The sequence below is a fragment of the Muntiacus reevesi genome, chromosome 2, assembly GCF_963930625.1.
Source record: "Muntiacus reevesi chromosome 2, mMunRee1.1, whole genome shotgun sequence".
NCBI classification, from domain to species: domain Eukaryota; kingdom Metazoa; phylum Chordata; class Mammalia; order Artiodactyla; family Cervidae; genus Muntiacus; species Muntiacus reevesi.
Genome location: NC_089250.1, coordinates 84,594,494 through 84,620,983, shown reverse-complemented (window position 1 = coordinate 84,620,983; position 26,490 = coordinate 84,594,494). Strand labels below are relative to the sequence as shown.

The 26,490-nt window shown below is 40.9% G+C and overlaps 1 protein-coding gene across 3 annotated transcripts in view; it reads left to right on the top strand.

Moving 5' to 3' along the window:
• Window positions 1-26,490, top strand: part of MTR (5-methyltetrahydrofolate-homocysteine methyltransferase) — a 124,472-nt gene that overhangs the window by 79,741 nt on the left and 18,241 nt on the right. For all 3 annotated transcript variants that reach the window (XM_065922243.1, XM_065922242.1, XM_065922241.1), the window contains 7 exons: window positions 3,001-3,090; window positions 4,094-4,246; window positions 7,451-7,558; window positions 8,635-8,735; window positions 15,200-15,267; window positions 15,853-15,973; window positions 24,536-24,617. In XM_065922243.1, coding sequence (XP_065778315.1) covers window positions 3,001-3,090; window positions 4,094-4,246; window positions 7,451-7,558; window positions 8,635-8,735; window positions 15,200-15,267; window positions 15,853-15,973; window positions 24,536-24,617 — 723 coding nt within the window. The remainder of the gene's footprint in view (window positions 1-3,000; window positions 3,091-4,093; window positions 4,247-7,450; window positions 7,559-8,634; window positions 8,736-15,199; window positions 15,268-15,852; window positions 15,974-24,535; window positions 24,618-26,490) is intronic.

The following is a 26,490-nucleotide window of genomic DNA, read 5'->3' as shown; positions in this document are numbered from 1 at the left end:
TCTGGCTCTAGGTGAGTGATCACACCACCATGATTATCTGGGTCATGAAGATCTTTTTTGTATAGTTCTTCTGTGTATTCTTGGCACTGCTTCTTAATATCTTCTGCTTCTGTTAGGTGCATACCATTTCTGTCCTTTGTTGTACCCATCTTTGCATGAAATGTTCCCTTGGTATCTCTAATTTTTTTGAAGAGATCTCTAGTTTTCCCCGTTCTTTTGTTTTCCTCTGTTTCTTTATAGTGATCACTGAGGAAGGATTTTTTATCTCTTCTTGCTATTCTTTGGAACTCTGCATCCAAATGGGTATATCTTTCCTTTTTTCCTTTGCCTTTTGCTTCTCTTCTTTTCTCATCTATTTGTAACACCTCTTCAGACAACCATTTTGCCTTTTTACATTTCTTTTTCTTGGGGATGGTCTTGATCCTTGCCTCCTGTACAGTGTCACAAACCTCCATCCATAGTTCTTCAGGCACTCTGTCTATCAGATCTAATCCGTTGAATCTATTTGTCACTTCCACTGTATAATCATAAGGGATTTGATACAGGTCATACCTGAATGGTCTAGTGGTTATCCCTACTTTCTTCAGTTTAAGTCTGAATTTGGCAATAAGGAGTTCATGATCTGAGCCACAGTCAGCGCCTGGTCTGGATTTTCCTGACTGTATAGAGCTTCTCCATCTTTGGCTGCAGAGAATATAACCAATCTGATTTCGGTATTGACCATCTGGTAATGTCCATGTGTAGAGTCTTCTTTTGTGTTGTTGGAAGAGGGTGTTTGCTATGACCAGTGTGTTCTCTTGGCAGAACTCTATTAGCCTTTGCCCTGCTTCATTCTGTACTCCCAAGGCCAAATTTGCCTGTTACTCCAGGTGTTTCTTGACTTCCTACTTTTGCATTCCAGTCCCCTATAATGAAAAGGACATCTTTTTTGGGTGTCAGTTCTAGAAGGTCTTGTAAGTCTTCATAGAACCATTCAACTTCAGCTTCAGCATTGCTGGTCAGGGCATAGACTTGGATTACTGGGATAGTGAGTGATTTGCCTTGGAAACAAACAGAGATCATTCTGTCGCTTTTGAGATTGCATCCAAGTACTGCATTTTGGACTCTTTTGTTGACTGTGATGGCTGTTCCATTTCTTCTAAGGGATTCCTGCCCACAGTAGTAGATATAATGGTCATCTGAGTCAGTTCAGTTCAGTCGCTCAGTCGTGTCCGACTCTTTGCGACCCCATGAATCCCAGCACACCAGTCCTCCCTGTCCATCACCAACTCCCAGAGTCTACCCAAACCCATGTCTGTTGAGTCGGTGATGCCATCCAGCCATCTCATCCTCTGTCATCCCCTTTTCCTCCTGCCCCCAATCTTTCCCAGCATTAGAGTCTTTTCCAATGAGTCAACTGTTGGCATGAGGTGGCTAAAGTATTGGAGTTTCACCTTCAACATCAGTCCTTCCAGTGAACACCCAGGACTGCAAGAAGATCCAACCAGTCCATCGATATCAGTCCTGGGTGTTCATCTGAGTTAAATTCACCCATTCCAGTCCATTTTAATTCACTGATTCCTAAAATGTCAGTGTTCACTCTTGCCATCTCCTGTTTGACCACTTCCAATTTGCCTTGATTCATGGACCTAACATTCCAGGTTCCTATGCAATATTGCTCTTTACAGCGTTGGACTTCACTTCCATCACCAGTCATATCCACAACTGAATGTTGTTTTTGCTTTGACTCTGTCTCTTCACTCTTTCTGGAGTTATTTCAACACTGATGAAAGGTTGTTGCTGAACGATAAGACGCGGGATTCTTGGCCTCCGGAGGAGACAAATTCAATCTGGGGCCAGAGACGAGGCTGGATCGCTCAGAGCTTTTGTGTAATAAAGTTTTATTAAAGTGTAAAGGAGATAGAGAAAGCTTCTGACATAGGCATCAGAAGGGGGCAAAAGAGCGCACCCCCCTCCTAGTCTTTAGCTGTATGTTATATAGTCACTCACAGTCTGTTAATGAAAAGAAAGGAATGTCATAAAATTTAGAATGGCACCAGATAATTCATCTCTGGCCATAAAACGATTAACTTAAATCTTGTAGAAGGGCAGAATGCCAACAAATAGTTTTCGTTTACATAGATTAGGGAACAATACCTGAGTAAGTAAGTTAGGCCGTTTGGCGGAACCAACTTGAAGGTAGAGTCTGGGGTACATTAACATACCTTAAGAGAGCATTTCCATAAGAAAAAGAAATGTATTGGTTAACTCATGGTTTGAGAGTAGTTAGCTTTAGGTGAGACCAGGTGTCATGGCAACACCGCATTTTCAGAGAAACCTCCTTTTAAATTTGTATAGAGAAGAAAAATATATCCCTGATTTGTTTCTTCCTGCTGCTTAAGAGAGATAAAAATGTCTGGCACTTGCAGCCTCTTTCCTCCATTTGGAGACCCCCTGGCTTTCCTGCCTGTTACCCTCTCACTGATCTCCAGTAGCATATTGGGCACCTACCCACCTGGGGAGTTCATCTTTCCGTGTCCTATCTTTTTGCTTTTTCATACTGATGGATATACATTAAACTTACTGTAGTAATCATTTCATTTGTACATAAATCAGCTCTTTATGCTGTACACCTGAAATTTGTACATCACTGTATGTCAATTATATTTCAGTAAAACTGGAAGGAAGAACATTTTTAAATAAAAATTCAAAACCTATAAGATTTCTCTTTTCCTCTCTCTTTGAAGTGAAGTGAAGTCACTCAGTCATGTCCAACTCTTTGCATTTCCATGGACTGTAGCTTACCAGGCTCCTTCGTACATAGGATTTTCCAGGCAAGAATACTAGAGTGTGTTGCTATTTCCCTTTCTCCTTACCGCAAGCATTTTCCAAAGATTTTATTCATGCTGACACTCTACTAGGGTCTTGAAACATAAGAGAAGAATAAGACATCGTTTTTTTCTGCCAAGTAGCTGAGTGAGTGACCTGTTGTACCATCTCTCTATTCACATTTCAATCCAGACTCAGGGCAAAGGAGGGAAGAAAGTCATCCAGACTGATGAGTGGAGGAATGGCCCTATTGAAGAACGCCTTGAGTACGCTCTTGTGAAGGTGAGTGTGGGCTGGAGGCTGGTTGCTGGTCCTGGTGGCTGATGGCGTGGCTGGAGGAGAGGTGCTGGCAGCAGCTGACAAAGGAGATTCCGTGGACTACTCCTGAGTGATTTGCCCTCCATCCTACCCCCATGTCTAGTACACTTGGCAGTATCTGGAGATCCTTCTGGTTGTTCTGACTGGAGTGGGAGGTGTTACTGGCATCCAGTGACCAGGGATACTGGTAGACATTCCACAGTGCACAGGAGAGGCCTGCACCACAAAGAATGATTCAGTGCAGACTGGCAGTGGTGCCAGCGGTGAGAGTGCTATTCTAGACCATGCGGCTGTGACCTGATCAACATGAGTTCTGGCTCTTCTGCTGCAGTTGGAGTTTTAGTCCAGATAGATAATCTCTTGGCTTCGGTTTCCTCATTCCTGAGTGAAAATTTCAGGTGTCTTGGGGGGTTTTTTTGGTCTCTAGAATTTAACTTTTGATTTCTTGGAACTTTTGAGATTCACCTACTTCAGGTTGTGGAGCTAGTCACCCACCTCTTTGGATCCTTGACCTGGGGACACTGGAGGATTTAGGCTTGATCAGTGAAGGCTGTGTCCTCCCTGTCACATTACAGTGGGAAAGCACAGTGATTTCACAGGAGATATTTGTTTATATGTAATCTGTTAAACCACTAGGATAAAAAGTGTATTTTATTATGAATTTGAACTTATTAGTACTCCTTCTGTCACTGATTTTTCACTTTATATCAATAAAATGCTTTATGTCAATAAAGCCATCACTTTACACATTTAATTCTCAAAATAACCATATCAGGTTGGTATTGTATGATTATTAAATGAGGAAACTGATGCTTAATAAGTTATCTGAATTAGTGCTAAGACCAGGATTTGAACCCATGCAGTCTGATTCCAAAACCCACACTCTTAACTATTTATTTGTTGTTGGGTGTTTGAACTTAAGCCAATTTTTCCTGTGAATTTTCCCTAATTTTTTGTTTTTCTGTAGGGCATTGAAAAATATATTATTGAAGATACTGAGGAAGCCAGGTTAAACCAGGAAAAATATCCCCGACCTCTGAATATAATTGAAGGGCCGCTGATGAATGGCATGAAAATTGTTGGTGATCTTTTTGGAGCTGGAAAAATGTTTCTACCTCAGGTTGGCAAGTGGTGGGGGAAAAAGTTTCACAATTGAAGGAAAGAGCCTTTATCTTTTAATAAATAGTAAATTTGAGTCTATTTCTCTGGTTTTAATTTTGATAAGAGCCCAGGGGCATTGAGGTGTGATTCTGTTCCTTCTTTCTCTGAATGCACTTTTAGGCATAGTCTGAAAAGTCCATCTATAGGGTGATGTGGAAGTTAGAGGTCATCTGGACATTCCCAGCATTAGTCTTCATGTTCTGGGCTTCTGTATCACCTCTTACCCCAGCACAAGTCTCTCCCCCCACCCCCCAAATTAAAATAAAACCCAAGATTACTGTAAAGTTAATCTTGTTAAGATTTGATTTGACCAGCCAATGTTCATCCTTAAGGATGAGTATTTTGAAAAGATCATTACCATTTTAAATAATGATATACATTAAATGTTTCAAGTAAAACCAGTAGTCTTACTCTTATTTTGATTTATAGCTGCTACCGACCACATTGATTAACATTGGTACTTTTTGAGACTTCTGAGTTCAGGTCTGTGAGGCATACAAAAAACGAAAAGTCCCTGTTCTTTTTTTTTTTGTTTTTAACTTTTTAAAATCGAAGTATAATTGATTTTTTAAATTCATTCTATATTTAATTATTCACTGTCTATTCCCCATTTTCCTTCATAGCATTTACCTTTTCTTATAGATTTACTGTTTTATAATTCACGTGCAGTAAAATGCGCATTTTTAAAGGATGCAGTGTGATGAGTTTAACGTGTCTGTGCCTGTGAAGCCATCACCACTCTCAGGGAACATTCAGTTTTCCTGCGTTAGTCTCCCCAAGTCTGGGACAGCCCCACAGCCTTTGTTTTTCATGGTGTCAGCTTACTGTTTTAACTTCTTATGTTTGAATAAACTTTAGACTTACAGACAAGTTGCAGATGCCGTTTAAGTGATCTTGTATCACCCTCAACATATTCCCCTAATGTTAACCTTTTCACCTGATCATAGTGTAGTTATCAGAACCAGGAAATTAATACTGATATAATCATGTTAACCAATGATCTTATTCACATTTCCCCAGCGTTTCTGCTACTCTTCTCTTTGTGTTCCACAATTCCACACTGCTTTTATCTTGAACAGTTCCTGAGTTTTTCCTTATGACCTTGACTTTTGAAGAGTATTGTACAGTTTGATAAATGATAGGCTCTCTCTCAGTTTGAATTTTCCTGATGTTTTCTCCTTTTTGGCAAGAATAACACAGAGTAATGCTGTGCCCTTCTCATATCAGGAGGCCCATCACGTTGCTGTGTCTCATTACTGGTGAGGTTAACTCTGATCATTTTGTTAAGAGTGTCTGCTATGTTTCTCCACTGTAAATTTTTTTGTAGGGAGAAACTTTGAGACTGTACAAATACCCTGTTTTGTCATCCTGCTTCTGATGAATTTTAGCATACATTCATGAATTTTATGAAAGTCTCTGTTCGTTTTTGTCTGTTTAACAAATTTGACATATTACATTTTGTAAATTTGGGGTATACAGTGATACATATTTTAATATGATTGGCATTGAAATAATATTTATCACACTATATCATTATAGTGCATTATTGTCTATTCATTATACTGTGTGTTAGATCCCTGTGGCTTATTTACTTGTTACAAGTTTGTACCCTTAAATATCATCAGACTTATCCTCCCATCCCTATCCCGTGGTAACCACAGTTTCACTCTCTATTTTGTTTTGTTTTTTCTTTTCAGTTTGACTTTTTTTTAGGTTCTGCATATAAGTGAGATCATCCAGTACTTGTCTTTCTCTTTCTGATTTATCTTGCTTAGTATAATGTTCTCAAGATCCATCTGTGTTTTTTTGCACATGGCCGGATATCCTCTCTTATCATGGCTGAATGATACTCCATTCTGTATATATACCACATCTTTTTTATCCGTTCATCTGTTGATGGGCATTTGGGTTGTTCCATGTCTTGGCTGTTATAAATAATGCTGTGATAAACCTTTTGAAATCCTATTTTCATTACCTGTGGGTTTATACTGAGAAGTGGAATTGCTTGATCATGTGGTAGACCTATTTTTAATTTTTCAAAGAACCTCCATATTGTTTTCTGTTCCCACCAACAGTGTATAAGAGTTCCCTTTTCACCACATCCTCACCAGCACTTGTTGGTTTTTGTTTTCTTGATGGTGACCATTCTAACATATGAAAGTGAAAGTTGCTCAGTTGTGTCCGACTCTTTGTGACCCTATGGACTATGCAGTCCCTGGAATTCTTCAGGCCAGAATACTGGAATAGGTGGCCTTACCCTTCTCTAGGGGATCTTCCCAACCCAGGAATCGAACCCAGGTCCTCCCACATTGCAGGCGGATTCTTTACCAGCTGAGCCACCAGGGAAGCCCAAGAATACTGGAGTGGGTAGCCTATCCCCTTCTCTAGCAGATCTTCCCGACCCAGGAAGTGAACTGGTGTCTCCTGCATTGCAGACAGACTCTTTACCTACTGAGCTACCAGGGAAGCCCTGAGCTATCAGGGCTATGTGAAGTGTACTATGTGAAGTGGTATCTTAGTGTGATTTGTATTTCCCTGATGATTAGTGATGTTGAGCATCTTTTCATGTGCCTATTGGCCATTTTGATATCCTTTTTGGAAGAATATCTTCTTAGTTCTTCTGCTCATTTTTTAATCAGATTATTTGGAGTTTTGTTATAAAGTTGCATTAGTTCTTTATATATTTTGGATATTAATCCCTCATCCAATTTATGTTTACAAAATTGTTCTCTAATTCTATAGACTTTAAGGCTCTTTTTTCCTTTTGCATAAGCCTTAACTATAAGTGAATTGTGACATTGGGGATTGAGAAGAGAAGGCTGAGGAGGGGCTTTTGGAGGAGAAGCTTGACACTTGGAGGATGTAAAGAACTTCAGGAAATGATAAGAGGACCTTCTAGGTGGAGGAAAAATAACATGCAGAAGTTCAGAGGACAGAAACAAACATTTGATTTCCAGCCTTGTTTTTCTTCTTCTCTACCTGACTGATTAATTTTCCTCATGGTGAGCTCATTACTCACCCACTCACTGTCAAAAATGGACTCAAGTGTGGCTGACCTAAGGTCAAAACATGCATGATAATTTGTGCTAAAATTTCACAAGCAGTCATGTGTAATCATCCAGGTGTTTTGGTAAAGATGCCTGACTCTGTGTATTTTACTCAGGTTATAAAGTCAGCTCGGGTCATGAAGAAGGCTGTGGGTCACCTTATTCCCTTCATGGAGAAAGAGAGAGAAGAAACCAAAGTGCTTACTGGCAAAATAGAAGATGAGGCAAGTCATTTTATTGGGGCCTGTGGACCTTGTGAGGAATTGGCTCTCGATACTCTTACGGGGCTGGGGGTTAGGGACCTAAGCCATTGGGCTTGACTGTGTCATTGAAGGTGAAGCAGAGAAGTGAAACAACTTTTTTACCAAGTATCAGAATACCCTGGGATTTTCTATAGAGCGTGGCTTTATGAAATGTTTAATAGAAACATTATTTTCCAAACAAAGCCCTGATTTCAAGACAAAACCAGTTCATTCATTCAAACATCTACCAACTGTTTACAGAGCTCTTATCACGTGCCAGGTAGTGTGTTCGACTCTGTAGCTAAAAAAGATCAGTCCCTGCCCTTGAGATACTGTTTGGTTTTGGAAAACCTCTTACCTGAATATTCTCCATGTGCTGGTCATGTTCTTGGCACCACTGCTGGATTCAGTTCCCTTCTTGCTGGCTGCGCCACCGCAGCAAATCATTAAGCTTTTGACCTTGTTTAGCTCCCTGTGAAGCTCAGTCAGCTTTGACCCCTAAGATTCTGAATTCTTAAATCTGTCTGTGTTTGTGCATGGCTCTGACGGTAGTGTTCTAAAAATCCCCCGTGCCTTGCATGTCTTTTTCTTTTCTTTCTTTTTCTTTTTTTGAGGGAAGAGATGATGACGGAACAACAGTGTTGAAGAAGATAATCTGAGCCCTCCTGCCCTGGGCTATTGTGGTCCTTCCCACTCTGATGGGACAGTGCAGTTCACCAGAGCCTCCCTCTCCTTTTACTGCTCACATTTACTAAACATTTATCAGATAGATTTGGGGGTTACAAATATGATCTTCAGTGATGGGGCTGTTTCGTATTTGAACTTAAACTGTTTTTGAGATGATGGAGCACATGATCTGGGTTGAAGCCCCCTCAGTGAACCACCTGGGGGTTTGCTGAGGCTTACAGCCTTCTTTGCACAGAGCACGAGGCTTGAGTTCCAGGTCCATCTTTGAGGGTTGCCTTGGTTGTATTGAATTGCTTTCTGTGTCAACACCTGTCTGGCTCCAGAGAACCAGGTGACCCTAGCAATGCTGAGCTGTTTGACTTCCTCTCCAGGACCCTTACCATGGCACCATCGTGCTGGCTACTGTTAAAGGTGACGTACACGACATAGGCAAGAACATAGTTGGAGTGGTTCTTGGCTGCAATAATTTCAGGTAAATTAGGACCCACCTTTCTTACCTGAGCCCCTTTCTTATTTAAAGTAAAAGCATTAACAGGTGATTTGTCTTTGGGCGGGGAGGGCAGGGTAGAACTGTGGATGTTAAAGGTTGTTTTTCTTTTTCTTTACATGTTTTTTAATTTTCAGCATTAAGCATACCTTTTCAAACGAAGTAATTTAGTAATTATTTAATGGTGTACATTCAGTAAGGACAAAAAGAATAGAAAAGAATATTCAAGCAGGGTCAAACCACCCAGAGGCTTCTGGGGAATTGACTTCAGGCCAGAGGCTCAAACATCGGGCCCCACCCCATGGCCGTATTTCCTTTTTACTCTCAATAAGCTGCCAGATTTTAAAGCCAAGATCTTATTAAGACCTTGGCTAAATAGAGTTTTATAAGAAGGCTTTGACCGTTCTTTTTCCTTTGCTTAGAATAGAACCATGCATGACTGTTAGTATTGATGAAGCTAGTTTTTGAATGTTGTGTACAAGTAAAATCGCTTTCTTACATCTCTCATTATAGTTGAATAATTATTCAGCGCCAATTTATTTCTGTGTGAGAGCTCATGACCCTCAGTAAGAGCATGTTTTGCTCAGATTTCAACATATTCTTTGTAATGAAAAGCCTGATAAAGCTAATGTCTTCTCTGGTCCATATCCAGCCAATGGTCCTTTTGAGGCATAGACTTCCTTCCATGTGCTGTTTTCTCTGTAGGGAGGAGAGACAACTGCAGCTGCAGCTGGGCCCCCTTGGGGTTAGGGTTAGAGAGTTCCCATTGTCAGACAACCATTACCCTCTAAGCCCCTTCCTGCTTTCAAACTGTTCATCCATGTCTGTGTTCGAGGTTAATTAAATGCAGCTAAGAAAGGTTGGAGATGAAGGAGCATTGGCAGCGTGGCACCTTCTTCCTCTGACTGTCTTCTCAGGCACTTCTGTTTGGCTTCCTGTTCACTATCAAAAGACGGAACATTCTCTCCTAGTTCCAGAAATAAGGAATATTGTTCTTGGAATACATTTATTATTTTTCTAAAGATAAATATACCAGAAAGACAGTGGAGGTTGTTACAGTAAAATTTTTACCTATAGAATAAGTATTTGGATGAGGAATAAATATTTGATAAGGTGTTGGCTTCCTAAAATCTCTTGACATTTCTGCTGTTGTCTCATCTTTTCAAACCCTATGCTGTTAATTTCTATTTGCATTCATCTCAATTAGTTCAAACTCATTTCAGCTAGTAAATGTTTATAGATCATCTACTACATACCATGCATTGTATCAGACACCCAGATGATTTAGTTGACTTTTCTGTATTCAAGAACTTTACTGTTTTTCAGGCTAAAAAGCCAGGTACATATTCAATGATGATAATAGGACAAAAACTATTGAAAAAAGGCAATTTATAGGCAAACTCCCTAAAGCAATTCCTGAGATATCATTGTCTGTTTTTATCCTTTTGTATTATGAAAAATCAGTAAGAAGCTGAGAGAATCATACCAGTAATGTTTCTTCCTCCAGTAAAGGCGTTTTAAGAGGTCAGGGAGAACTGTGGCATTTCTCCAGGGTGCTACTGGAGCCCGATGTCATCAGTGAAAGCGACTCATCAAACCCAAACGCTTTCCTCCAGCACACCCATCTCCTCTGGCTTGTACACTGGAGGGTCACTTATTTTTTGCTGGCTTCCCAGGTGACATAGTGGTAAAGAATCTGCCCGCCAGTACAGGAGACACAAGAGACCTGGGTTTGATCCCTGGGTCAGGAAGATTCCCTGGATTGGGAAATGGCAACCCACTCTAGTATTCTTGCTTACAGAATTCCGTCAACAGAGCAGCCTGGTGGGCTACTGCCCGTGGGATTGCAAAGAGTCAGACATGACTGAGCACTCACATAATAATGGCAACTGGAGAAACATCTTCTGATAAAATTTTATTCTTTTTGTAAAAAAATAAGGGAATGTGCAAACCTTTTTTCTTTGGGATCAACCCCCCCTTTGGGTCTTGTGTCTCATAATACATGGGCTGTCAACACCGATGGGTTTAATGTTATGATGTCGGGTAGCAGACAGGTGCCCCTGAGACAGGCCTTGTGCAGTGAAATGTATACTGTGACTGTGTGTACTTTGTATCTGTGCCCCAGGCTAGTGCCTGGGTGAATCACCCAGCTAGTTGAGTGAGTCTGGCAAACCATCTAGTAATACAGCTTTTTCATTCCCAGCTCTTTGTCGCTGGTCAGTAAATCTCATGAAATGCTAAGAGTTCTTTGTGGGGAAAAAAGAAGTAAAAAGGACTCAAAGTGATAGTTCTGTCTAGGCAGAAAAAGCACATTTTTAAATGGGGATGATGCAAGAGAATTTGCAGATTTGAGAATTTGAATAGATCTGGGGATATGTCCATCTTAGGTGTTAGAGTTTACTAATACCTAACATTTATTTGCCACTTCACAATTTATATAGTGCTGCTTTTATATAACTGATTTTTCCTTTTTTTCTTTGTATTTTTTCCTAATTTATTTCTTTCTTTTTCTTTTTTACTGTCCTTCATTCTTTTTTTCTTTTTACGGTTTTGATCCTGCTTTGCCTGCCTCAATTATTGTACTTCTCATTTTACACAGGTAGCAAGTGACAGACCATCCTCAGGGCTTTTGAATCCAAAAGTCAGGATTCTGTATTGTGTCAGTTTAGCTTTCAGTATTTGTTCCAGTTTTAAGCAACTTTAACTGTAATGTCTAATATTAATATTCCAGTTTAATTCCTCTTTAGAAATAATTTAAAATATTTAAACATATTTTGATCAGATATTTGATTACATTAAAGTTGAGTTTAGAATACTCTAATAATTATTATATAAAAAGACAAATGTAGACTTTTCCCATTTAACATAATGCACACTGTTTAATTGGATAAGAAAAAATAGGATGTAATAACAAAATTTTAAATTAAATATCATACATCTAGTACTTTTAAAAATATGGATCTGGTGAAACAGATAATGAGACGTATTTTCGTGTTAATCAGTGGTTCTTAATATAACCATCTAGGATGGGTAAATAATATATAGTTAAGAAGAGAACACTTTAAAACTGTATAATGCTAGAGTTTTCAGCTGAGTGGGGAAAAGGAGTGTATTTAAGTCAAGGGCACACTAATCCAATTTTTCCTAGCACCTTACAGGTTCTCTTGACAACTATTTGGGTGCATTCAACTGTTGTATTTGTGTGTTTTGCAGCTTAATTGAAATAGAATTGACATACAACATTGTGTAAGCTTAAGGTATAAAACGTTGATTTGATACACTTATATGTTGCAGTATGATCACCACATAGTGTTAGCTAACCCATCACATAATTACCATTTCTTATTTGTGGTCAGAATGTTTAAGATACACTTTCTTAACACTCTCGAGTATAGCATGCAGTGTTGTTAAGTCTGTCCAGAGTCCTGTGTATTAGATCCCGAGAACTTAGTCATCTTCAGCTGGGAGTTTGTACCCTTGACCAGCATCTCCCCATTTCCCCCTACAGCCCCTAGTAACACCTCTTCTACTCTGTTTCCGTCCATTCAGCTTTTTAGATTCCACATATAAGCGTATATCATACAGTATTTTTCTTTCACTGTCTGTCTTATCTCAGCATAATGCCTTCAGGGTCCATCCATTGTTTCAGTGGAAAGATTTCTTTCTTTCTTTTGGCTTCTTAATGGTTTCATTGTATGCATATATCACATCTTTATCCATTTATCTGTTGACACAGGGCTTAACCACAGGTTGGAAAGTCTTGGTTAGGACTGCAAACTGGTACAGTACTCCCATCTAGTGGTGGTGTGTGTGAATTGCAGGATCAGAAAACACTGCCACCTTTAACTTCACCTAATGGATGTGAGGCACTCTAAGAAAAATTAGTTTTTAGTTTTGCTTTTTAGTTCTTACTGGAGAGTAAAAGGGGCTTTATCTATTACAAGATTTACTTTCAAAATTTTATATATTCTTAAATAATTTTGGATGCCTTTGCTAAGGCATTTGGTGCAGCTTACCTTTTTGTCTGAATTAGAAGCCCAAATTAAATGCTTGTGTTTACAGCTCTGTTATAATCACTTTAAAATGATGATTGTAAAATTTTGAAATTTCCATAGCATTCATTTTTATTTTCTTTAATTTCTCATGTGGCAAAATGAAAGAATGTGTATAAGAAGAGGCTTACAGAAATGGGATATAGCTCAGAGTGCAGAAGGGAAGTCAAGAGAAAGCCAAGGGAGGTGTAGAGGCATGTGGGGGAAGCAGGGAATTGTGGTAAAGGGGAGAGAAAATAGGGAGGGGTGGTGGGAAGGATGGCGGCAGGGAGGGATGGGATTGACCCGGGCTTCAGATCCTTTCCTTCAGCCAGAGTTCCCCAGCGCCAGTTGTTCATGATTCTAGACTTCCGTTGCACTGGTCTTTACTGAATGGCCCTCTTCTTTCCTTCACCTGGCTAATACTTGCTCAAGATTCAGCCGATGTTACCCTCCCGGAATCCTTCTAAAAAATTGTTGTCCAGGTTAGATGGCCTCTCACAGCACACTGTAAAGGCCTCCTTCCTGGCACTTATCACACTGTATTCTAATTCAGAACTTGCCAGCAGTTTCTCAGCTCACACGTGCCCAGAAACAGATCCCCTTCTTCCTCCAGGATGTGACTGAGGACAGCCCCAGTCCTAGATTGGTTGACGCTGGTGGCGAGTAGCCTCCTTCCTATATCCCAGTGCCATAAGTACTATTTTCTAAGAATGGAAAACATTATAAAGTGCTCCTCTAAGCAGTGATATATTTGACTGTTTCCCAAAATCATTTTGTCTGTTTAGTTATTTAAGAATTATTGACATTAGGAAACAAAGGAAAATGTGCACTGTAATTTTTAAAACATCTTTATAACCAGTGCGCATGATGAAATTAAATTGTCAAAATGATGGACATCCTTGGTACTCTCTAACTCTAGAATGCAGGAGTAGTTTATATAGCATTTTCCAAGGCTAAAATCCCGTTTTCTCTGAGATCCAGGAAGCCGTCCCCTCCCTGAGCCGCAGCTTCGTGGAGTCGCTCTGTCTGAGCGCGCTCCAGGCCCCCTCTGCCCAGCCCCACTCTGCCCGTGTGCCCACCGTGGTCTGCTCTTCCTTTGTCTCGCTCGCGTCTTGTGGTAGCTGTCCTCTCATTTGTTCTCCCTCTCCTTTGACTTCTGGGGGATTCCATTCTCGTCAGCTTTTCATGTACAGGAACTGATCTCTTCTTCCTTATCCTTCCTGTTGGCTTCCACCTAGGGTATACTGTTCAGTAGATATTTATGGAGTGAACTTCTCTAATGTCTTTACTGGCCTCCATGGCTAAGAAGATGAGTTTTCGTGTCAGATCCTGGTTCAGACCCCACCACCACTACTAGTTAGTTGTCTCGGTGGACAAAATGCTTAATTTCTGGGCACATGCTTTTCTGGACCATTCCTTATTAAAAATGTAAAAATCATGTTTTCAAGACTTTAAAAAAAAAAGCGTATTCTTTGGTAAAACCTACCTCAAAATCAAATTTAAAATAGGAATCAAACATCATAAAAATATTTATATTGTTTAATGCGATAATCCCATTAATAATAATCCAGTGTATATATTTGGGTAAATACATGAAATAAATATATGAAAACACCTCCCCCCGCCCTGCCCAGAAAAAATTACACAGGCCCCATGATCGTGCTTCCATGTACAGTTCCTGTGAGGGTTAAACAAGATTGTTTATATATAGAAGGCTTAGCATAGTGGAAATATCCCAGGTGTCCATTGACAGATGAATGAATAAACATCTGGCACATTCATACAATGAAATATTATTCAGCCTTAAAAAGGAATGAAGTTCTGACATAGGCTACAGTGGGGGAGGAACCCTAAAGATGTTAGGCTAAGTGAAATAAGCCAGACCCAGAAGGACAAATGATGTATGATTCCTCTTGTAGAAATATCCAGACAAGGCAAATTCATAGAGATAGAAGGCAGAGTAAAGGTTACTTGTTGCTGAGGGATTATAGAGTTTCTGTTTGGGGCAATGAAAGAGTTTTGAAATTAAATAGTAGTGATGGTTACACAACATTGCGACCAACTAGTGACCGTCAACTGTGCACTTAAAAATGGTTAAAATGGCACGTTATGTATTATATATATTTTGCCAGAGCTTAGATAATAATGTCCTCTACCAAAAGCTACCTTAAACAGGTGAATTAGATGCTCTGTGGATTGTGTCAGCGAAGGTCTTTAAAAAAGCCCCTGCCCATGGTCAATTCCTAATCAATGACAGTCATCATTGAGTTGGTTGTCAATGTTTGGTGAGCTTTTCAGTGTGATTCCGGTTTATATGAGAGCAGTATTTAATGGCTAAATAGAAATGTTCCTTTAGCATCTTTGATAATTAATGGGATCTCATTACTTACCTCACATCTCGTTTCTGTACCCCAGAGTCATTGATTTGGGAGTCATGACTCCGTGTGACAGGATACTGAAAGCCGCTCTGGACCACAAAGCAGGTACTGTGCACCTGGGCTCCCCGGCGTTTCAGCGAAGCGTGCTCTCCCAGAGCCCGCTGGCGAGGGCGGTGCCCCAGGCCGTGGGGGCTACCGGGACCGCGAACCCGAGTGACATCGCCTGCCTGGAGGGCTCTGTCACTGCCGCTTATAACGGGGCTAAAGGGGTGAACAGGTAACTGTGAGACTCCTTTGTAGTTCCACGGAAGGGGTGTGGGGACACGCTTCTTAGAACAATTTGTATTGGATTTTATTTTTCTCTGTGTGTATTTGTTCTTATATTTCTTCTGATACTGTGACATATCCCATCTGGGAAATCATGAACTAATAGTTTCGTGGCTTTTCCCAAAACAGTGGCAAGCAGATTATTGCAACTTGAAGTTGCAAATCATATTTACTACCAAAAGCAAACAATAAATTGAAAACCCCCAGTCAGAAAAGAAGTCTCAAAATTATTAATAAAAAGTGGGAATTTATCTTCTGGCTTGTGGTCTTTATTACAGAGTTTTGAAAATGAGTCTTCATACTTTTCCTCTTTATCTCTCATCCTCCTTTTCATTGTTCTTTTTTTCTTTTTTTTAATAATAGATATAATTGGCCTGTCAGGACTCATCACTCCGTCCCTGGATGAGATGATTTTTGTCGCTAAGGAAATGGAGAGACTCGCTATAAAGATCCCATTGCTGATCGGAGGGGCTACCACTTCCAGGTTAGTCATGCTAATGAGCTTCATGCCTCACTGAAATTTCTTAGATGCTAGTGTTTAAAAACAACGGTAAAACCTGAGGTCTTTCCCTGTGCGTAGCGCCTTGGCTCCTTATTATATAAATACACAAACTTTCTAGTCTTCGTGCCACAAGAGCCAGAATAATTTGGGGACCTGCTGCGGGAAACTCCTCCATCAGTGCCACCCCCGACACCTGTATTTGGATTCCTTTGGCCTATAATCATCTTTCCCTTAATCCTCTCACCTCCTGTTCAGTTCTGGAGACTTCTAATGAACACTTACAGCTCCTGCAGTCAAACTGAGTGAAGATGTGTGTTTTAGCACAAAGGCATTGCTTGAACTTTAGCCCACTTTCTGTCGTGAAGCAGGTGTCTGAATAATTACAGGTTCTATTGAAGAAACTCTGGCCTTGTAATAGTTGAGATAGAAAGCTGACTGAGAGAAAATTTTTGAATCAGAGGATCACTTTGGGAAGTTGTTTCTGAAAAGGAGACCTTTTGGGAACCTCTGGGTCAAATAATTTAAAGAAGAGAAGGTTCAAATTTGGCCGCACGGTCATTGTTCATTTTGTCATATATCTCCTGGGGTCACGATCATAATGATATTTAGTTAGAGGTCATAGACTTTTATGACACACTCCTTATGCCCCACGTAGTTCACTTTGGCAGGGAGCAATGCCCAGGTAGAGCACTGATCCTGATGGTCGCACAAGCATGTAGTTTGTTTCTGATACAAAATACAGTAGATGGCAGGTCAGAGCTATTCAGAGTTCCTTTCACAGTAGAAACAACTGTATGTTAAGCCACTTGTAGTAGTTAGGAATCTACAAACAGGATGTGTGTCTGTACATGGGGCATCGGGGGAGGGAGACAGAGAGAAATTGATTTTAAGGAACCATCTCATGTGATTCTGGAAACAAGAACGTCTGAAATCTGCAGAGCAGGTGGGCCTACTGGAGGCCTGGCAAGAGTTGCTGTGAATTTTGAGTCCAAAGGCAGCCTGGAGGAAGAAGGCCTCCTTCCTCTGGGAACCCAGTCTTTTCTCTTTGTTGTTGTTCAGTTGCTCAGTCATGTCTGAGTCTTTGTGACTCCATGGACTGCAGCACACCAGGCTTCCCTGCCCATCACCATCTCCCGGAGCATGCTCAAACTCATGTCCATTGAGTCCGTGATGCCATCCAACAGTCTTGCCCTCTGTCGTCCCCTTCTCCTCCTGCCTTCAGTCTTTCCCAACATCAGGGTCTTTACGAAAGAGTCGGCTCTTCGCATCAGGTGACCAGCATACTGGAGCTTAAGCTGCAGCTTCAATCCTTCCAGTGAATATTCAGGGCTGATTTCCTTTTGGATTAACTGGTTTGATCTCCTTGCAGTTCAAGGGACTCTAAAGAGCCTTCTCTAATACCACAGTTTGAAAGCATTGATTCTTTGGCGCTCAACCTTCTTTATGGTCCAACTCTCACATCCATACATGACTATTGGAAAAACCATAGCTTTGACTGTACAAACTTCTGGCAGCAAAGTAATGTCTCTGCTTTTTAATATGCTCTCTAGGTTGGTCATAACTTTTCTTCCAAGGAGGAGGTGTCTTTTAATTTCATGGCGGCAGTCACCATCCGCAGTGATTTTGGAGCCCAAGAAAATAAAGTCTTTCACTGTTTCTATTGTTTCCCCATCTGTTTGCCATGGAGTGGTGGGACCAGATGCCCTGATCTTAGTTTTTTGAATGTTGAGTTTTAAGCTAACTTTTTCACTCTCCTCTTTCACTTTCATCAAGAGGCTCTTTAGTTCCTCTTCACTTTCTTCCATAAGGGTGCATATCTGAGGTTATTGATATTTCTCCTGGAGGTCTTGATTCCACCTTGTGCTTCATCCAGCCCAGCATTTCACATAATGTGCTCTGCATATAAGTTAAATAAACAGGGTTACAATATACAGCCTTCTCTTAAGGTCTTCATTTGATTAGATGAGGCCTACCCATATTATGGAGGGCAATCTGCTTTACTTAGAGCCTACTGGGGTAAATGTTAGTCACATGTGAGAAATATCCTCACAGAAACATCTAGATTGTTGTTTGACCTAAAACCAGGTACCATGGCCTTGCCAAATTAGCACATGAAATTGACCATCCTTCCACTTATAATCTGAATAGAACATTTTCATGAGTGGTCACAGTGTTCTATCTCCACTAATTGCTTTTCATACTTGGAGAACTCAATAGTGTGGTTATTATTGCTCATGTTAGAAAACTGGCTTTGTTTTTCCACGAAGAACTTAAGCTGCTAGGATTATGTGACAGATTGTTCTCCAGGAATATGACTAATTGTCAATAACTGGGATTTCAATGAGCATAGTTTGGGTAAGTGAATGATTATAGTGGGAATATTCATTAGCTTAGTAAAGAGAATGGTAAGAGAATCTATAGATTATTGTCAACATGAAAGACCTTTTAAAATCACAGTTATAAAATAGGAATAAAGAAATATTTAAATGAGCAGATGTAATGAAATGCATTATGAGTTATGTGAATGTGATGCTAGTTTCCAAATAAGAAAGATTTTATGAGGACTCTACACTTGGAAGTTCAGTGTCAGGAAACCACATCCTGCTACTTGTCCAAGCTGGAACACTGTTGTTGTTGTTTAGTCTCTAAGCTGTGTGCAACTCTTTTGTCACCCCGTGGACCGTAGCCTGCCAGGCCTCTCTGTCCGTGGGCTTCCCCAGGCAAGAATGCTGCAGTGGCTGCCATTTTCTTCTCCAGGGGATCTTCCTGACCCAGGGGTCGAACTTGCGTCTCTTGTGTCTCCTGCATTGGCAGGCAGGTTCTTTGCCACTGAGCCGCCAGAAAAGCCCAAGTTGGAACTTTACCAATAGTTAATTCTATTATGTCTCTCACCAAGTAAGAGCCACCAGATTAAAGAGGTTCCTTAAAAAATAATAGAAAGTAACATGACTAGCCTCTCAAGATATATTGTTGGCAACATTAGCCGTAAATGAATCTTAACAGTTATAACCTGGTATATCAAGTTAAAATCAATCAGATCAGTAATGACCCACAGTCTTCATGCTCTTGTAGAATATCTGTTCTCTTTGTCTGGAAAACTGAAGGTGTTCCTCTCAGGAGACAGACATCTGGTTCCCATGATCTCCCGGGTCTCTTTAACTCCAATATTCTGTTTTTCGATGAGTTTTTCTGGTTCTCTTCCTTGCCTGTTACAGTTTCTGAAAAATTATTAGAAAATAAAAGCCAGTAGTTGTGCTTCCAGGTAACCATTTCTTTCTCCAGTTTTGCCTGCATTTCAGCTTTGTATAAGTGGATTCCATTGATACTACTTATGTACTTAATCTACTGTGTATATTCTTCTGTGTCCAGCTCAACATTATGTCTTTAAGACCCAAACCCATTGTTAGAGTAGTGGGGGGTTTTTGGTTTGATTTTTTTTTTTCCACTTTGTGGTAAAATATTGAATTGTATAATGCCCTCTGGGTTATTTATCCTTGCTACTGTCATGGGCACTTGGGTTTTTCCAGTTTGGGGTTGTTACGTGGAATGCTGCTATACATGTCTGTCTCCCCTGAAGCAGACTTGCTGGGTCCCAGAATGTACATATGGTCATCTGCGTTCCATGGACAGAGGAGCCTGGCGGACTATATTCACAGGGTCACAAAAGTCAGACACAACTTAGTGACTATCTGGCAACGACATCTGCATGAGATGTTTATTGCAGGGCCTTTTCCCAGAGTGATTGTGCTAATTTATACTCCCGCCAGCCATTATGAGGCTTCTGCGTATTCTTCACCTTTTTCACTGTTCGCCATTTTAGTATGTACGTAATATCTTAATAAGATCTTCATTTATATTTCTCTGCTGACTAATGATGTTGAGTACATTTTCACATGTATATTGACAATTTGGATATGCTTTTTGAATTTTTTCTTTTTAAATTAGGTATTTCACTATTTTTCTTACTAATTTGTATGCATTCTTTATTCACATTGGATGCAGCTCTTTCTCAGAAAGCGTTAGTCTCTCAGTGGTGTCTGACTCTCTGTAACCCCATGGACTGTAGCCCCCCAGGCTCCTCTGTCCATGGAATTCTCCAGGCAAGAATACTGGAGTGGGTAGCCATTCCCTTCTCTAAGGGTTCTTCCTGACCCAGGGATCAAATCCTAGTCTTCTGCACTGCGGGCAGATTCTTTACTGTCTGAGCCACCAGGGAAGCCCCTGTCGGATGTTATGAAGTCTGATTTCTGCATCTCTTCCTTTGTGGTTAGTGCTGCTCGCATCTGTAGGAAGCCATCTACCCTGGGAGAGTCGGCTTTGCCAGAACGCATTCAGGAGTTTGACTGTCTCAGAAGCCATCTGAGAACCTTATCATCACCTCCTACAGATCTGTCGAGGGAGGGCTTAGCAGTGGCCCAGTTCTTTCCTTTACTAACTCCTTTTTGAGCAGATGGTGGCTCAGGACTTCCAAGTTCTCATGAAAGCAGATTTCTGAGGGGAATAGCATCACAGCTTTCCCAGTAGCAAGAGAGAATTAGAACTGTTCCCCCAGACACTCGAAATGAAGCTTGAGGATGGATCCTTGGAGAGGCTGAAAGGGTTATACAGATTTGGGATCAGTTGTGGGTAGAAATGTGCTTGGAGGGGCCCTTTTAAACCTATAGCAATAAGAGAATAGAAAACTGAACAGTTTACTGTCTGTAATACAGATGATTTTGTATCACAAACTAGAAATGACTTTACTAGAAATCTGGCCCTTTTAGCTATAGAACTTCTCAAGGGCAAAAGTCTGGCAGTTAGCGCTCAATTTTTAACTGGTTTAAAGCCAATAGCTGCAAAATGCCCTTTTCTATTATCTTTTGTGTAATTTAACTTGGAGAATTCAACAGGAAGTCACATTGCCCAAAGTGGGAGGTAATTTTCTGAGTTTTGTTTTTTTAAATTGCTTCAAAGTATGGTGCTGAATCACATAACTGATAATATTTTCCTCTGTATAGGATTTCATGGAATGAATTTTATATGCCAATCTCACTCCTGATTCTATCTTAATTTTCCTGAAATTTATTTTCCATTTTTCTTTCATTTTTCTTTCATTTTCATGGTCATGCTGCATTTATGTAAAACATTAATTCTGGGATAGGATATGGCATGAAATAGATGCTTGGAGTATGTGTTCTTTTTCAGAATGTGAAAGAGTTTCTTCTTATGCCCTCTTAGATCAGCTCCAGCCTGCAGCTGGGGGCAGCTTTGTGCTGGCAGTTCCCCAGGCTCGGGGAAGGCCTCAGCATTAGGCGCTTTGCACAGATGAGGCCTAGCCCACTCTGGTAGCGAGGCGGGAGACCTTGGGCTAGGGCCGACGTTGCCACGGTCGAGCGGTCACTGTGGGAGGTGGCTGATTAAACCCTAGATGTTGACTGGTGACTTAGCAGAGATGCATTTGAGATTCGGCCTCAGCCTCTACCCCTTTGCTCTGGGTATGTAGGAAGGAAAGGAGAGATTCCAATGTTTTGCCTTTTTTCAGACTTCAGAAAGAAGTCTTCCACCTGGAGAAGTTTGTATAAATGGAGGCTTAGAAAAAGGTGGAATCAATGTCAAACCAGGAGCATGCTTTTTTAAAAAATTAATTAATTTATTTTAATTGGAGGCTAATTACTTTACAATATTGTGGTGGTTTTTGCCACACATTGACATGAACCAGCCATGGGTGTACATGTGTCCACCATCCTGAACCCCCCTCCCACCTCCCTGCCCACCCCATCCATCAGGGTTGTCCCAGTGCACTGACTTTGAGTGCCCTGTTTCATGCATTGAACTTGGACTGGTCATCTAGTTCACATATGGTAATATACATGTTTCAGTGCTATTCTCTCAAATCATCCTACCCTTGCCTTCTCCCACAGAGTCCAGAAGTCTGTTCTTTACATCTGTGTCTCTTTTGCTGTCTTACATATAGGGTCGTTACCATCTTTCTAAATTCCATATATATGTGTTAATATACTGTATTAGTGTTTTTCTTTCTGACTGACTTCACTTTGTATAATAGGCTCCAGTTTCATCCTTCTCATTGGAACTGATTCAAATGTGTTCTTTTTAATGGCTGAGTAATATTCCATGGTGTGTATGTACCATAGCTTGCTTATCCATTCTTCTGCCAATGGACATCTAGGTTGCTTCCATGTCCTAGCTCTTGTAAACACTGCTGCAATGAACACTGGGGTGCACGTGTCTCTTTCAATTCTGCTTTCTGTGGTGTGTATGCCCAGCAGTGGGATTGCTGGGTCGTATGGCAGTTTTATTTCCAGTTTTTTTTAAGGAATCTCCATACAGTTCTCCATAGTGGCTGTACTAGTTTGCATTCCCGCCAGCAGTGTAAGAGGGTTCCCTTTTCTCCACACCCTCTCCAGCATTTATTGTTGATAGCTGGGCAAACTCAAACTTCATGCCTGTGCTCATCCAGCTTGGGCGGTTTTTATGTTGGAAAGGAGTACTTTGATTTGTTTTTTTAAATCATGAAATCCATCCATTTCTTCTCAGTGCCTTTTTCCAGACCAACAAATAGACAAGGACCAGAATTGCACTGAGAAACCTTAGATACTTACTAAATATCAATTATGTTGATGTAAACATTTCAATTTTTACAACTAGCTTTAAAAGAAATGTCACTGAAGTCACATCGGGCCTAAAATATTGTTTCCTGGGGGAGCTTCATGGAGGAAAAAGACATAGGTGTATTTGTGTGTTTCAAGTTGCTGAGGAAGCATCTGAGGAAGAGGAAGCATACAGAGTCTGACTTGTGTTCTGTTTTGAAGCTGGAAGCAACTCCTTCTTTATAACTTTTCCTCCTGTTTGAAAATCTTCCCCGCCTCATAGACTACCCAGGGTAACTTCAGAATCTTTGGTCTCCGAGCACACAGTAGGCACAGATGCTCCTGAGGAGGCCGTGGCATTCCTTAGGCTGCTCGAGGGCAGCGGTGCAGCGCCCCCTGCTGGTGGCCACCCCAGCCTCCCAGTTCAGAAGGTATCCTCTGCGCTGGCTGGTCGAGGCTGAACTCCATCTTACAGCCCAGTTCTGGTGGCTTAGGGCTTTCGTCCTTTGCTTTCTATTTCTGTAGAGAAATACGCTGAGAAACGGGACAGGTGAAATGTTAGAGGTTTTGTCTGTCTCATTGTGAATGAGTTTTTAGAGTCTTTCCTTAGAAGCCTATTAAAAACACACTCAGATATTATACCTTTAATTTTTTTTCTTTTTTTTTGGTTTTCAAAAATTGCCTCAGTAATTCACAATTATTAGAACATGTCAAAGAATTCATAAAGTTAAACTTTTGTCTCTTCCTTCCCAGATTCAGTCCCAGTTCTAATCTTCATGTCACCAGTGCTGACATTTTGATATCTGTCTTTGCTTTTTCTATTATACAGCCACTTTAAGGTTGGTTGGTTGGTTGGGGCAGGTTGAGGGTGTTAGTATTTTGTTTTGTTTATTTTTTAAATAAAATTCTTTTAAACAAACTGTTTTTGCTAATTTGGTTTTCCCCCGTAAAATAGCACATTCTGGACATCTTTCCAAATGGGAATATATTTTAGTTGAGGGGAAAGATTATGAAAGTATGTGACTTAGAGAGACCTGCTGCTGCTTTAAGGGGGAAAGAAGGAGGAGAGAAGACTGGAAACACTGTCCGTTTAGTGGGAGTGGGAACTACTGTTGTCACCCGTGTACATGGAATTGTGGCAAAGTCTGCACTTCTGTCCCAGCCTCAGGGCCCTAGATTAACCACATGCAGTAAGGAAGGATGTATATATCTTCAGTTCTCACTTTAATATGTTGTGCTTTGTACTAAAATAGCAGATATGTAGCCTGTGCTATTGATACAAACATTCAGCAATCAGAGGGCAATTTGTTGGTAAAATCAGGTAATTTTAAGCATTAAAGAGTGTTTCTTCCTCAGAACTGACATTTTCTGGTTTGGCGAAAGAAATTGGGGGCTGAGCCAATGTTAGGATAAGATCTTGTTGCTTTGACCTCTCTCTATTACTGTGTGTTGAATTTATTTAGGTCCAAGTTTCCTTCCGACAAGTAGAAGGTGGGCTTGGGTTGGAGGAGTGTTGGTGTCTCTTGGTGGGAGGCGGGAAGCAGCAGCTGGGGACTGGGCCCATGTCCCCTGCCACTGTCTGCTTCTCCAGGGACTCTGGCTGGTGGCCCAGTTCATCTGCAGGAAAACACTCCACTTTGACCTTTATGAAAGCAAAGTGCAGTCACCAGGCCAGCCTGATCCCATTGGCAGAGAGCTGAGGACATTGTCCTCTCTTGATCCTAGACTTCTTTGCTGCCTGGGCCAAAAATCCATGTCTTTTCCCCTTGGCTTCCCCATGTTAGGGTGGGGAGAAGGTCATTCTCACTTTTGAAGGGATATGCAGTATTTATAAGTACTGTGAGATTTTTCTCTGGAAAGCACTGTAGAAACATTATCTCCAATGGTTCTGAACAGGAGTTGTGTAGCAACTGTCAGCCCTGACGGATGTGTTTTTCCCCCTGACCCCTCTTTTCAGAACCCACACAGCAGTTAAAATAGCCCCAAGATACAGTGCACCTGTGATCCACGTCCTGGACGCGTCCAAGAGCGTGGTGGTGGTAAGTGTGGGCCTCATGTTATTGCGGATCTGTTGTAATGAGAAAATGAGAGCATTGCGAGTTAAGGGTATTGCCCAAGATCTTCTGTTTATTTTTGTCCTGTTCTACTAAAAAGAATCGTCAAAGACTATCCTAGGGTTTGTGGTAGGGTCACTGCAGGTATCTGCATTGCCAGAGGAGGGTGGGTCAGTGTGTCCTGTGCCTTCTGGGACCTCTTCCTGAACCAGCATCGGCAGTGCTGGTCTGAGCAGCAGAGCAGTGATGCCAGGACACCAACCCAGAGGGGGGTTTCAGTCATTTACGAATATTTTCAAATATGAATGGGCACTTTCTTAACTCCAACTAAAGAATGTAGAATTTATCAGTTTTTTTAATTGAAGTATAGTTGATTTACAAAGTTGTGTTAATTTCTGCCGTACAGCAAAATCAAGTCACACATATTTATACATTCTTTTTTTTTTAAACATTCTTTCTGATTATGGAATGTAGTTCCCTGTGCTGGACAGTGGGACCTTGTTGTTTATCCATCCTACACATAAAGCTTACATCTTGGTAATCCCAACCTCCCGATCCATCTCTTCCCCCATTCCCTCTCCCTTGGCAGCCGCTAGTCTGTTTTCTATGTCCATGATTCTGTTTTTGTTTCAGAAATATATTCATTTGGGTCCTGTTTTAGATTCTGCATGTAAGTGGCATCATATGATATTTGTCTTTTTCTGACTTCACTTAGTATGATAATCTCTAGGTCCATCCATGTTGCTGAAAATTTCATTCTTTATTGTGGTTGAGTAATAGGAATGTAAATTTTTTTAAATAACCCATTTCCAGATAGAAAAATGTTTAAACTGAAATGGGCCAATTGACCCTACCTGAAGACAGAAAAACATTCACAGATATATGTTGAAAACGCAGAATTTAGTGAATATGATAAACAACTTACCTTAGTGGTTTTTTCTGCTTTTCTCTATCATGAAGCCTAACATTCTCTCTTGTTATGTGTTTCATTATATTCATTGAATAATGGGACATAAAAGCTGTTGGGACTCTGAATGACCGTGTGATCCAGTGGTTTCCAAGTTTGTTTTTGCCACAGAAACCTTTGCAAGTGACGTCTTTTCTGGAAACTCAGTGGGCAAACAAGAGTGACCCCTTCCACTCCCTCATCCCACTCCTGTTTCTCATCAAATGGGAACAATTTAAACATCACTCATCTAGTCTAGGGATTCCCAGGTGGCTCAGTGGGTAAAGAGTCTGCCTGCAGTGCAGGAAATCTAGGTTCAGTCCCTGGAGAAGGGCACGGCTACGCACTCCAGTGTTCTTGCCTGGAGAATCCCATGGACAGAGGAGCCTGGCGGGCTACAGTCCTTACAGTTGCAGACAGCTGGACATGACTGAAGCAGCTGAGCGCACACAGCAGAATCTAGTCCAGCCTTCACATTTGCAGGCAAGGAAGGTTGCTGAGGGGCCTGGCGATCTGCGACACTCCCAGGCACTGTCCCAGCCTGGACGAGGGCCACCACACTTCCCAAACCACTTTCCAAAGGAATTCTTTCAGACCTGTGAATTAAAGTTGTTCAGTAACCACTAACATTATTAAACATTTACAGTGTGCCCAGCACTGTGCTAAGTGCTTTACATGGACTTTTTAGTTAATTCTCATGAGGTAGATATTTTTATTATCCCCATTTTAGAGGCGAGGAAACAGGAACAGAGAGGTCAGTAACTCTTGAGGCCACAGATCCCTCAAGCAGCAGTTGTGGATTGGAACACAGGTGGTCTTACTCTGTGCTGCATTAGTTAAACTTGTTCTGTTAATGTTTAATAAGTCTCCTTTGTTAAGGATACAATTAAATTGGGCTGAAATCATAAAATT